The 14,972-nt window shown below is 41.3% G+C and overlaps 1 protein-coding gene across 1 annotated transcript; it reads left to right on the top strand.

The window, feature by feature from the left end:
* Window positions 1-12,064: 12,064 nt before the first annotated feature.
* On the top strand, window positions 12,065-13,845 carry phox2ba (paired like homeobox 2Ba; the record flags this gene model as incomplete). Its single annotated transcript, XM_080837168.1, has 3 exons — window positions 12,065-12,305; window positions 12,972-13,159; window positions 13,429-13,845. 3 exons carry the CDS (start codon window positions 12,065-12,067, stop codon window positions 13,843-13,845), a joined length of 846 nt encoding a protein of 281 aa, XP_080693294.1.
* Between the last annotated feature and the right edge of the window lie 1,127 nt (window positions 13,846-14,972).

Genomic DNA, 14,972 nt, shown 5'->3' with positions numbered 1-14,972 from the left:
GCTATAAGAAAATGTAAAGCAGGCCACAAAATCTAAACCCCAGTCAGTGTTAGATTAATTTCCAATACTTGGATCAATCAGGACCGGGCCCCCATGATTAATGAAATGTCTTCCTGTCTGCTCTTTGCAGTGACACTCCTCAACCATTTTGATGTCTTTGGTCACTGTATAGTCCTCACATTTTAACTGCACCGCCTTCTGGATTAATTTGACAGGCGAACACAACAGGCAAGCAGTGGAATCATCATTGGTCCGCGGGATCATGCCACACTTCCCGAAGCAAATGTTGTTTTTCAGGTGCTGGGGTTCACAGTTTTCGTGGACAACTCTCTGCAAATTAAACGCAATCGTTAAAACAGTTACATTCTAACATTCCTCTATAGTAGGCCTGATACCCTGTATTGCATGCGGTATTAAGATAGGCCATGGGGCTCAAGGCCATTACCTGCCAGAAAGGAATTGCTCGACATTTCTCCTGATGTACCTCGTTGTTCTGAATGGGTAGGACAGATTGAAACCCCGATCGTCTTCGGAACATGAAGTGATTCCAGAACCCTTTAGCATTTTCGTCGTTAAATTTGCTTGTTGGACTTTCGACTGTGGGTAGCAAAGCTGAAGCAGGTATCCCCGCCGACACAGATTCTTCACCCAAATGCTCCACGGGCGAATCATCTGAAATTCGAATTCCTGCTTTTCCAATCTCTCTCTGTGTTTCTTCGCTGGTGCTTTTTTCAAGGCTGTGAGTTGCCTTTTTTCTACGGAAATGTCCATGATTCCCAAAGTGATTCTGCAATGCAAGTCCCCATATCTCCATCACCATAACCCAAGTCACAAGAATCGCCTGGCTGACTAAATGCATCCTTTAGATGAACTGACCTTAAACGTTCGTTCTCTTGAGACAAACTACGTAGAATGTAGGCAGTAAGAGGGAATTGTCCTTGTTAGACTAAATAGGTGTTGGCCTTTTCATCCAATCCAGAAAGTGTGGACACCTTTATCCAGCCACATGAGCGCGAGCGGGACAATTTGTCACCTCTGTCTACACTAATTGCTGTGAGTGTGTGTGTGTGGGGGGGGGGGGGCACTTGTTTAGAGGATGTAAGATTCTTTCAGGTTAAGTTGGACAGTATTGACACATTGTTCTTTAAATCACGATTGTGAGTCCAGCCTTGTTGCGTAAATACATTTACACAAGAGTTTCTTAGCATGCAGGAAATTATAAACAGCAAACATAGTTTCTACTTAAGGAGAAAGAGGGAATTTCCCTCAAGTAATGGCTGGCTCCTACGCACATAAGCCATATAGCGCAGACAATTTAAACATATTAAACCCTTATCTGATCATGGTGTGTGACCCCTCTCCACTCGCTTTGCAAGGCACTCTTTTGTCACTCCTGTTTCACCCTTCAGTGATGATGTTCTCTCTGTTTGCTGCCACATAACACCTTTACGCTCTCTATCTTCACACTATATTCCTGTTAATTTAGAACAGGCAAACACATTTGCTTCACATTTTGGTGCATAGTTTAGTATTTCTTTCATCTGAGTAAGCTATGTAGTTCAAATGAAGATTCGTCATTGTGCATGTGTTTTTGAAATGGTTGTACTGTGCTGTTCAGTATACCAATCACAGTTCTTCTTGAGTGGCCCTATTTTTGTATTCACCATCATCAAGTTGAACAGCGATATTCTGTTTATAGTTCACTATTTATCATAGGTGTTGCAGTGTTGCAACAATGTTGCAGTTGCCCCTATATGTTCGTCTTGTGTTCACACTGCAACATTTAACAGCGGACTAAAACTTGTAAACAAACGCCATGCGCGGGCAAACTGTTCTCTCATAGGTCCAATTTGAATGCGGCTATAGGCTAAATAGTCTCTGTTGCGTATTTTTTTTAAGGTGTGGGTGATTGGGGATGCGTGAACCCGGTCGAGATGTAGAAGAGATGCGTGGCCTGAACAGTATGGAAACCGTTATGACAGATTGTGGTAGCCTACAATAGCCCCCGGTTACAACTGTTGCCTACCTGGTCTCAGTTGACCCGAAGTTAATGTGATTAATTGGCGTACTTCTTACTAATTGCATAGTGTGGTATAGACCTGTGCATATCTTGCCTTGTTTAATAGAAGCATGACAATTAAATTAATCGCTCTTCAAAAGCATATTGTCCAGTACGGGGATCGAACCCGCGACCTTGGCGTTATTAGCACCACGCTCTAACCAGCTGAGCTAACCGGACATATTGATCATGGCTTACTAGCGCAGTTGTAACAACCCCCTGAATGCGCACAGAACACGTAGGTTTGTGTGGCGCAATTAGAACTTGAGTTGCCTACACTTCCATGATGCGCCTATAAGCAGATGAATAACACGGCATATCATGGGACATCTACCCCTACAGATTGTCATAGTAGGCTATAACATGAGAAGCCTCTCTGAAACATAGGCTACAGACAAATTAACGTGAAGCCTTACAATATTAAAAATACTGATACAGGTGCAGTTTTTAAATTGACTGTATTTTAAATTAACTGTAACAACTTGTCATGACTGGGTGAGCATATCCTTCTCATGGTTAGACAAGAGAAGCGTAAAGTCAGCTATCCCAATCAAAACACGGTCAAGTTTAATTTAGGCCGTTACCGGCGTGCCCATTAGGTTTTAGGAAACTGGAAAGAACAAGGACCTGAATACATTAGCATATTAATGCTAAAACATTGTGTCAAAATGTAAGACCTATGATAAATAGTGAACTATAAACAGAATATCGCTGTTCAACTTGATGATGGTGAATAAAATAGGATACAATGTTGCAGTTTGTTTACAAGATTTAGTCCGCTGTTAAATGTTGCAGTGTGAACACAAGCGAACATAGGGGCAACTGCAACAGTGTATCATATTGTATCATATTAATCCCTGAATCAGAACAAAGTAAACGAACTACAGGTGTGAAAACGCCATGAAACAATGCAACAAAGTTTCAATACATTTTATTTACAGATGCCTCAATTTTAAAGAGCAATACGGATGGCGAGGACACACACACAGGCTGAGACAGATTGCATCACATTTAACTATACATAGCGGTTACATTAATCTGAATCAAATGACAATAAAGTTACACATCACGACTGATTATCAGACCTCTCTCGCCTCCAATTCCTCACTCTCTCTCTTTTACGACTGATGTCCCGCCTTGACAGTTTTCCCGATTTCGGCCAGTTAAGCATATTTGCTTGGTTTTCTTGTATACAAACATTGAAGGCTGCGCGCGCAAATCCGCGGCAGAAAGCCATATACCCTAATACAAATGAATACAGAAAGCCCAGTTTAAATGTATTGTTTATTACTTATTTAGCCTACCGTTCCCTATTCTGTTGGCATGAATGCTTGCACACACCCTCAACATATTCCCAAACGTAACCTTGTACATTGTTGAGCCTTTTTCTATATTTGATTTGATTTGATATTTTATTTTTCCTGGCAAACGGATGCTTCCTCCTAGGTATACTGAACATCTTACCAACTCTGATAGAGCAGTTCACCACACAACAACTCCCTGTCATGTTGCCTTCCTCCACAGCTTTCTCATCCACTTCAACGTTATCTTGCTTCTTTCTGCCGCGAGATTGCGCACGCAACCAGTGATGACGTAGCCGAGAAACCCATGTATAGTACAGAAGTCATTCTGTGGGGCAAATCTGTAGGTATATCTAAGTGAGTCTAAGTTTTGAGCAAGACTTTGACTGCACAATTTATTTTGACAGGAACACAAGCAACAGGATGTTGTGATCAGTGATTTAAGGACTGGGTGCTAGTATAATTATTAAACACAATGTGTTATATTCCAATTATTTAATAAAAAGTTGAGGTCAGCTGTACATTTTAACAAATTAAAACAAACATTACAAAATGTAGCTAAGTGAAATAGGCTTACCAGATGTGACACCCTTATGGTATAACACATAATGTCCTCGGTCACTGCTATAATTGTCCCTGACATGTTGCAGCTGTAGACAATCAGATAAAAAGTAAGGCACAGCAGACTTTCAATTTAAAAGCTAGTAGTTATCTTTTTAACATAAAAGCTGGTGGTTGCAATGCAATATATATATATATATATATATACATATATATAAACATAAAAGAAGCTGGTGGTATATAGCCTATACATATTGTTACTGGCAGAGTCTTTATCTTTGGATACAAATTGCATAACAGATTTACAGGAAACTATGCATTTCCCCTTCATAACTGTTTTAATGTTTATGGTTATTTCTCTGATGGCTCACGTTAGCCGTAACAAATATAGATGATACAAACCCAATTTTCCTACCTGCTTCACAGTCCAAGCAGCGTTTAACTGGAGAACCGCAGCGTTACAGTATAACCCCCCGCCCCCCGAACTTTAATAAACTGAATGTATTTATTAATAAGAATAAAAGTAGATTGGTTATAAGAAATATTCAAGCTTTATAGTGCCATCTGGTGAACCGGATGTGCTGTGTCATAAGCGGATACGTGTGGGGTCCGGGGATCTGGTTTAATGGAGGTTTGGATCCGTGATCCTCAATTGTTCCGATCCGGAACCGTTTTGCTATGAGTCAGTTTTCTTTCTGGGATAGGCCTACCCCTAAACATAGAGACGAAAGATGTATGTTGCAATGTAAGGTGTCACTTGCCGTTTTTTTGCAAGAAGACAAAAAGTACAAAAAAGCAAAAAAAAAATACAATGTTACTCTGTTACTGTAGTCTTCCAGCTCACAATTTATATTTATATTTCAGTTTTAACGGACTTATAACTAAGGTTATGATTCGCTTGTTATAGGGTAATTTAGACGTTTAGCCTATATGACGTTGCAGTGGACAGAATACAAGCAAGTTGAAGGACTAGTCTATTCGTGGTTTACAGTGCACGCGTTTTTCAGAGTTTTATGAATGGATTTAGCTGTTTACCCATTTAGCCTTTGAGTTGACTTCATCATACCCATCAGCTGTAGCCTTACATTACAGGCCTGCTTATTCACAAAGGGTCATAATATAACCTGTATAGACAGCGTTCATCACAATCAGGTTCTTTCGTGGAATATTAAGATACCTAAGCTGCCTAAAATATCTACGTTTTGACAGCTGCGCCCTGAGCTAAATATAGCCAAATTGTCATACCCTATAACATAATTATGCGTTAACATACTTAGTCTGTGAGTGAAACTGTAGCCTTAAGTTTGCATTTGTCCTTGTGACATTCGTCAATGTAGCCTATTATGTGTCTTAAACTTTATATGGTCTGTCATATCGGGTTTTAATGCACTCTGTCGTCGATAAAAAGCAGCATATTGGTGAAAATGATAAGCACACAATAATTTACCAATCTAACAGGGTATTGAGTCGCTCAAAAGGGGTCATCAGGTCTCGTTCTATGTGACTTGCCTTCATTATGAATTACAGAGAACATCCCGGGAAGATTATATTAAATATGCATATGAAAGCTAGAATAATTAGGTTATCTGAATAGAAAAGGCCTGAGGAATCTGACGTTTGTGATGCGTGGCAACATTGAACGATGAGTTCAAAAGGTCTCGAGATGTACAGTGCTTTGGTTATTGAGTTTATTGTAGTGTTAATCGTGCCACTGCTTGCACTTATGAATATGTAATTATGTATTAGCCCTTAATGCATACTTTGATGAATCGTTACGCGTCCAGCAGGTCCCAGCATGATGGCAGTTTCCAGACAGCGGGAAGGTCTGGAAAACGCATGCGCTCTCTCCCCATGCGTCTGGCCAGCAGGTGTTTATATTGTGAAAGAAAGTTGGGGTGAAAGGCTAGGTGCGTTGCCCAGGCAATGTGTACATAGCTTCTCATGAATTCTGAACGTTTCCTTTAGGTCTGAATGTGCAACTTAACTGTCAGAAAAAAAACAATCTGTTAGCAATAGCAGAGAGTGAATACTTACTTTTTTTCGTGTTGTAGCCATGTGAAATGAGGGTTAAACGACAAGTGCAAATGTACTATCCCCAAAGGCCGGTTGCCCTTACATAGTCGCGTATCTATGTTGTAGCCTTCTAATTGCTTATGTTAAGCAGTCTATGTGTTTTTCCGTAACATCATTGTGGTGCATACTTTGTACGTTTTTGGGAAGAGGAGGGCATTAAATGGGAATATTTTCCACGTGGCTTTGTGTATTTTTATGACGTTTAATCAGAGGCTACATTCTCAAGGATCAATGTCATTCTTATAAATAATATGTCCTCTCAGTTGTTAACGAGAGCCCAATTACTTTTCGAAATATGGGAACGTAGTGATTATTGAATAGCCTATGCTTCATACGTGTATATATAGGCCTAGTGTAGCCTGCTTTAAGCCTCAATCACTCTCCTCATGACATTAAAACAAATTATTGAATTTATTTTAAAGCTAAATTAATATTGAGATTAGGGTGTATTGTGATAGAACAAGTCCTGTAGTTAAAGATGACTCTTTGCATGACACAACAAAAAGCTTCACAATTGAAGTAGAATCTTCATATTTTCAGTCCCGTCTGTCTTGTCTCATACGCCTCGCCCGAAACGCAGCAGGGATGCTTTGGGCGGACCTGCCGAGTGCAGAGCGGGCGTCGTTCCGGCCGGTCTGCTCCTGGCGCGGTGCGCCCTGGGCCCGCTCTAATTGAATTCCAAGCACTGATTTCATTATCCGTGCTGCAGCCTTATGCCATGGTGGATGTATGGCCGCCTTCGACTCCAGACTACTTAACCTCAGGGCCGGATCATGAGTGCACGGAATATATTTTACCCATCAGGTTTCAGGGACGTTATTATTTTACTATCTCTTTCTCTCTCTCTCTCTCTCTCTCTCTCTCTCTCTCACACACACACACACACACACAAAGGGTTTGTCTTTCTAGTGCCCCCTCTCAATAATTCTGAAGAACATTGTGTTTGTTTTATTACAGTTTTGTTGATTATTTAATTTCATTGATGATTTCATGCTCTCCTTCATATTTCCCCCTGCCCTTGAATGGCAGGCCCTTTCATTTTGTTGACGATAGAGATACATATTGATAGTATTACAGCATGCCCTTTCGCTCTTTTGAAACACTGGCTGCATTCAATTCCAAGTTATTGCTGTCTGAGATTGTATCACACATCTCCTAACAGCGTTATCATTCTGGGAGTCTGAAGTTGTCTCATACCCTGCCTCTATTGGACTTACAGTTGACAACTGAATTTGGAAAGCTGATATTGGACTTGCCTCAATAGGTCTAAAAAACTTTGCAATATATGTGTTCATTTTTTATTAGAAACTATATAATTAAACCTAAGAATAAAGCTTCAAACCAGACAGAGTGTAATGCAGAGCAGTCATGCTGGGGACTGTAAGGGTGGTGAGTGTGCAAGAGTCATTTGTTATGAAATGTGTTCCTAAAAGTGAAGGAAAAGCACTAAGAGACATTTCACTGGAAACACTCAAGTCCCTTTTCAGAAGTCTTCAGGTCGTAATGGAAATATACACATTATACATATAATTTACATTCTCTAATCACAAAACACACTATACTCGTGTTGAACATTCAACATGACCACATTGCCACATACACATCTTATAACTGAAATGTAATTATCCTAATTATATATATTTATATACATATATACAAATTTTAAAACTGGCACCAGCGACTACAGACTCCACAGCGCAGTGAGTGCTGCACTCAGAGCTGGAAATGGCCAAACGGCTGCCAACCATCCGGAGTCTTTGCTTATTGAGTTAGGCTCCCTCTTCAGCCATCAGGAGGCATGTCTGCTCCTTACACCACCTGCTCCTCCTCACTCTGCGTTCTTTACACCATCAATCTCCCAATGACACCAGGCCTAAAAGCTCTCTGACTGGGTTACGGTGGAGGGGTAGTTGGGGGTCAGAGCCAAGGCTGGAGGGGAATAGAGGAGAGGGCCTGGACTTGACTCGTGGTGGCTGGATGGCACAGGTGGGACCCTGGGGGTACAAATACTGAGACAATATTTGGAGAGAAATAATATGGGACATAGTAGGACAGCTGTCGCGATATCTTCTCCCTCAGCATCCCTCTCTCTTCACACTCTTTCTCTCTCTTCTGCACATACAGGCAGACAGTGACACAGAAACACACACACACACACACACAAACACACACACACACACACACACACACACACACACACACACACACACACACACACACAGACATCAGCAAATGAAAAAGAAACAACACACTGCAAGAGCACACATTTTGCTTCCACTTAATACATTCTCAGATCCTCTCCAACCTCCCCCACCTCCTCTCCTTCGCCCCCTTTCTCCAGCCTGCATTTGCTTCCTCTTTACATCAGTTCTAATTCAATTAGTGTTGAGCTAATGGCTGGCACTCTTGTGTGTGGAACCCTAATGACCAGAGGCAGAGGGAATGAGAGAGAGATAGAGAGAGAGGGAGGGAGGGAGGGAGGGAGGGAGGGCCGAGAAGAGAGAGAGGGAGAAGAAAGAGAAGAGGTCTGTCTCTGGAGGGTATGACAGGACCAGGTGCACCCATCTGCAAATCGGGTTATCTGGAGAAATGCCACATTCAATTGTGCAAAATTAATGTGAGAGTTTGCAGTGTCTGCCCAGGGTCTTACAACAAAGGTCAGCACAACCAGTGACATCTATCCAGTTCTCTCATCAGCCAATCCCATCCCAAATCCAGGTTTAGTGACAGGACTGCAGGGAGGAAGGACTGAAACAACTCCACACAGCCTTCATTTTGCCCTAAAAGCACCACCTTTGGGATTTTCCATTTTAATGTGCGAGAGATATTTTGTCATGTCTGTTATATAGACCTTATTAATACGAAAGGGGCAACATACATGATACTGCTTATGTTATCACTTTTAAATACACTGAAGTACTTTGCACCAATGACAGACTTGAGTAGGCAGTGTTGACTGCTGAGTTAATTTTAATATAATCCATAGCTGGTATAGATAATGATTTAAAAAAAGAACCCTAACAAAACAATGCATTATTTATTTTTTGCTTTGCATGAAGTAGTCATTTTATGGAAAAACTTTAATTTACTGTTTTTCATGATTTGATATTACCTTATTATAAGCTTATATATGTGTGTGTATTTTATGTTTGTGTATATGTATAGTGTGTTTTATACATATATTAAAAAATAATAAAGGTTTAGTAATTAAATCTTTTTTTGTTTGTGAGCACTCACCACACAGTAAAGATACATTTATCATTTGTATCACTCACATTGTTATATTAATGATATGAAAGGAGTATATTTACATAGGCAGATGTCTTTATGGTTTTCTTTAGACAACGGTAATAGTATTTATTGTCGTGCGTTGTGCAATGACAGCTGTCTTCTAAAGTTTATGATTGATGCCATTTTGCATTTATAACTGCATATGAATAACGCGACGTGACGCACTTGAAGCATAAAGGCACGTGGTCGTTAACATTGGGATTCCACTCGATCATCTCTGGCAACTAATGCGAAACTCATGCAGGTCTTTTTCTTCTTTCCAAAAATACGCCAGCGGGACGAAACAAGCGTTTCCGCTAACAATGAGGATTTCAGGCTTTGACCTGCCTGCTCTGGTTTGCCGGCGACCTGTCTCCCGGCGTTGGGACGCGTGGCAACGGGACACGTCGACTAATCGTGCCCTTGGGCTAAACTGGTGTTGGTTGAAATAACATGGATGGCGGCTGTATAATAACGGTGACCCTGACATCGCCACCAGCAAATCCTCATCGGCCAACAATTCAATTGCTAACTGATGTATGCGACTGCACGTGGCTAATAACAGCCAATTAAAGTCAATGCAAAAATGATAACGCCGCCCGGGATGTCTGAATTGTTTTATATGAGTTTATCCTGTATAGGCCACACTACATAAACCAAATGGTTTGGCCAAACCAGTTGGGTAAACAACGAAAACTCTACGTCATTTCCTTTTTGTACAATTGAACCACACAGAACAGTGAAATGGAATGAAGACTGTAGTGAGGGGGATACAATTAGGCCTACTTAGTTAAAGCAATTACTTTGGCGGCAAAATGTAATGGCTACGACGTTAGCCTACTACAATTCTTAAATAAATCAGAGGTCTAATTAGACCAGAAATTCGTATGTGACCCTTACTTTTTTCTTATTTTACAACAATAAACACAGACTCAAAAACACAGTTTCAGGGCATTATTTTGTCATAGGCCTAATAACAGTAGCCTATATAAGTCCATGGTCTGTGTTGCATTTAGTCTGGCTCCTTCCAGCGACAAAGGAATAGAACGCAGAGGTTAACTTAATTTTCGTTCAGTGTTCACGCGGGCCAGATGTCTTTTTACATCTGTTCTTTTCTGTTTTCGTGCACTTGTTCAAACGCAGGCCTACCTCTTGTGAGACGTCGAAAGCTTTTACTCGTTTGATGAAAGACCATTCTGACTCGAAACGCTTGAGAATTGTTGGGAAGTGCAGGAAGGTCTTTTCAAAAGCAGGTTGAGAGTGATAGAAGTGGTCGTTTGTGGAGGATACAGAGAGCACATAATGGTGAAATACAGTCATATGTCCAATACATATATAAATACATTCATACCTACATTAAATCAGCTTGCAGTCTACCTTTGACAGTGTAGGGCCAGGCGTTGAACAGGCTACATTCCAAAAGAAATGCCAATACCAAAAACACTGCTTTGGTTAGCATTCGCTCTGAAACATGTCTACAACAAGTCTGGCTCTCCCAGATACAATGCTGAAGTATTTGGTATCGATAATCAAATTAACCATATGGCTGCAGATAAGGCCAATGAGACCTGAACAAAAGAGAAGAACTCTATCTGACATGATTATCCTAGGCATATGGTGGGCTATAACTGTAAGGAAAAAATGGATGTTAGGAATTGGTAAGGCCTGTTTTGGCTGTTTGAGGTAATTTTGCACATTTTGCACTTCGGTAAGTATCACAATATCGAAAACGTGTCAAACCAAGAGTCGCCATTTGGCAAATGTGCTTTCATGTGAACCAAAAACCTTGTTGTTTGGACTTTGATTGACGCCTATTCCTGTTTCTGAAATGCTTTGTCAACTGTAGGCTACAGTCCTAACGGATACAAAATAAAACATCATATTGCACTGTAAAAATTGTATAAATGCGTCATAGGATTTAAACATAAGCAGGTCATCAAAAACAAAATCCACCTCGGCTAATCTGTTAAAATGCAACATTGTAGTTGTTGTTAGAGCTACTATTACCGTGTTGTAAATTAGACGGTACAAACTCAAACAACTCAAACGTGGTGCATTTTGTGGTCAAACTGCATCTATTACCGCCGCGGTACACCTCCCTCGCCCTCTTTAACCCTGGAGCCGAGCGAGGAGGATGGAAGAGGGAGGCTCAGATAAAAATTGCACCATGGCTGAATGATGAGTTAAAAGGCTTAAAAGCTCGCGCGAAATTTGATCAGGGAGAATCGTCACCCAACTCTCATTATTTATAAGTGCTTTGATTGAATTAGGGGGCGCGGAGATGGAGGAGAGGAAAGCGACCGTGAGGAGAGAAGTGAGGGGGATAGAGGAGAGGAAGGAGAGGGAGGCAGAGAGACTTCTTTGGTAATGGAGGACGCGGTATTAAAGTCTAATTAGAGATGCGCGAGGGAATCGATGATGAAGGAGGCTGGGCATGCGACACGGGTCCCCCTCGCGACTGCATGGGCCCCAATGCACTGATGAGTTATTGTCATGTAAAAAAAAATCGCGAGAGATGAGACCCACCGCCTTGCACCATTGTCCAAGTCCTCAGAGCGCTTACTTTTATGCTCTGGAGACCACAAGGCAAGGTGTTGCGCGCAAAGGGCCTTTCATAAAACCAGCCGGAACTGACTTACCTCAGCACAGTTAAGAAGAGGCAGCAAGTAGAACGCACCGTCAGTGAACTCTCTGCTATTACGTTACTGCAAAACATCAAGACGTTGATGTTTTCATGCAACAATATCACCTTATAATTAACTTAGACGCATACTATTTTCATTTCGTTGCGTGATTTCCAATGTATAAGATGGAATATTCCTACCTGAACTCCTCTGCTTACGAGTCTTGCATGGCTGGGATGGACACTTCCAGTCTCGCATCGGCTTATGCGGACTTCAGCTCCTGCAGCCAAACCGGTGGCTTTCAGTACAACCCAATCCGGACTACCTTCGGGGCAACGGCTGGGTGTCCCTCACTTGCACCCGGCACCTGCAGCCTAGGCCCGTTACGAGACCACCAGACCAGCGCATACTCTGCAGGTAAAAGGGGTTCTGACGACTGTGGTATTACCGACAAATCCTGTTGGTTATATAGTGCAAAGGACTTTATTGCATTTGAAAATGGAAATGTGTTTAGTATTTACCGTCAACGAAATTTGCTTACACAAATGAAAGTATTTATCGCGTTAGAAGCGATTGCAGGCGAGCGGTAATTGGGTTATGTGGTTACACTATCCCTGTCACACCCTCAACAGCCAACAAAATTACCTCAAACAGCCAAAATGATTGGCATAATTTATTTACTTCACGATGAGACGTAAGCTTGGGAAATAATTCAATAAGCGAGGACTGAAGCTGATTACAGAACTGTACTGAAGTCGCAAGATAAGAGCGACCTGCAAGACAACTTTAGCCGGGTCAAACTGGCATGCCCTTTTGGACGAGGAAAATATTTCAGTGTTTTACTTATTTATATCAGTTCTACTTTGTTCACTATAGCCTCTTTGTGCTACATTTTGGTCATAATCGGTTGATTTCAGAAGGACTGTACAGTACAATTAACGACTTGTCTTGAGCCTACTTCTTCGGTTAAACGGATACTTTGTCTCATGTTATAATAACCTGTGCCTCACAAACCTGTGATATTTTTAAATGACCCTATTACACTACACCTTTTGTACACAGATTCTGTTCTTATATTTCCAGTTCCATACAAGCTGTTCACGGACCATGGCGGTTTGCATGAGAAGAGGAAACAGAGGCGCATAAGAACCACTTTCACCAGCGGGCAACTGAAAGAGCTGGAGCGAATCTTCGCCGAGACGCACTACCCAGACATCTATACCCGGGAAGAGCTGGCTCTCAAAATAGATTTGACTGAAGCTCGTGTGCAGGTATCACCATCATTTATCCAAATCAAAGAATATGTAGTTCTAATGCTAATACATAATCTTGATTGAAGGATTTCTAATGCCACAGATGCAAATGCCTTAAAAAAAGCAAAGATTAAATAATAATAATCAATCATCAACATCATAATGATCATTGTTATTATAGTAGATATGCCTACATTATATTATGAAATAATAATAATAACAATAATACTAATAATAATGTTCTTATTGATATTTAGAATTCTAACAGTCTCATTCCTTTTCCTCAGGTGTGGTTCCAAAATAGGCGTGCAAAATTTCGCAAGACAGAGCGCGCAGCATCTGTTGCTGCATCTCCCGCTAAGAATGGATCTTCTGGAAAGAAGCACGAGGAAGACAACAAAGAATCAAAAGTCGCTGATCCGGATAGCACAGGAGGGCCCGGGCCAAACCCAAATCCCACCTCCACCTGTGGTGGACTCAGCCCTTCCTCAGGCGTAGCAACAGGGACCGGACACATAGAGTCTGTCAAGATGTCGCCAAGTGGAAACCTCGGAGGTGCCACGTCCAGTCCTGGGTGGGCGTCGCCTTCAAGCTCAATATCAAACTTACCGGACTCTCTGGGCGGACCGTTTGCCACCGTGCTCTCAGCCTTGCAAAGACAGAACGGTAACAAGGCAGGAATGGTAAAGACCAGTATGTTCTGATACCTTACATGTACCTGTGGAGAGCTTGTGGAAGAGCATTTGTCAAAAGGAATATACATTTCATGCAAATTGAAGAAAATCTACTAGGACTTGCGGATCATTAATTTTACGCACGGATAGATAAACATGTCGTGTTCATTATTGATTTTCGACAAACGGTAGGCTAGTCGTCCCCGGACGCACACATTGTGTGTACGTGTGCGTGTTGAACATTACGTTTTCAGCACTTTCGTTTGGGGGATTCTCCATGTGTCGCCTTACATTTCTCTAACACTGCTCTAGTGCCTAATGTGAGAGACTGTTAGCAATGTTTTCAAGTAGTCAGATTTTTAATGTGGCCATTTTTACTGCAAGACAAGCCAATGCCCTAAAACTGTATTTCAGATGGGCTTCATTATTCAGCTCTGATTATGTGTCTTACTCTCCAAATCTAGGCACAAATGTAATATTTATGTACCGTGCTGTCTGCCCCGCATAGTTTTTTTTATAAACTACGTGTGCAGAGGGACGATTGTAATGACGTTGGGAAGACCAGGTACAGTTGTAACACGGGACAGTTGTAACTTGCTTGATTTCTCATGTCTACCGTAAAGCGATGACACTCACAGACAACATGTGTTATGGTCTCAATCTCTGTTACAGACAGAAGTAGTTTTGTGGGGCATATTTGTAACCTTTAAGTTTTGTTCAAGATTTGGTCTGAACAATGAATGCGTTTTGACCGAAAAACAAGTAACGGGTGGTTGTGATCAGTAATTTCCTAATTAGATGCTCGTATAATTATTAGCAGCATAAAATGTATTATATTACAATTACCTTATCGAATATTAGGAGAGGTCGGCTGAGGACAATTGTAACACGTATTATCATCGGTTGCAAACAGCAAGCAAAGATAGTAAGGGAAATAGGCAAGTGTCAAAGTGACGCTGTGAATACGTGGGAAAAAACCTATTCAACCACTATTTTGTTTTGAATAATGCATGGTAGCGTACATGTTACGTTTCCCCTACAAACTGGCATGTTACATTTGTCCTCGGCCACTGTTGCAACTTTCCAACTGTCCCCAATGCACTCAATGCATTTAGATGAAAATGAAAGAAAAAGTAAGGCACATGTACTTGAATAAG

This window comes from Sprattus sprattus (assembly GCF_963457725.1).
Source record: "Sprattus sprattus genome assembly, chromosome: 4".
NCBI lineage: Eukaryota > Metazoa > Chordata > Actinopteri > Clupeiformes > Clupeidae > Sprattus > Sprattus sprattus.
The sequence above is the reverse complement of the archived record's forward strand: the minus strand, read 5'-3'. Positions and strand labels throughout refer to the sequence as shown.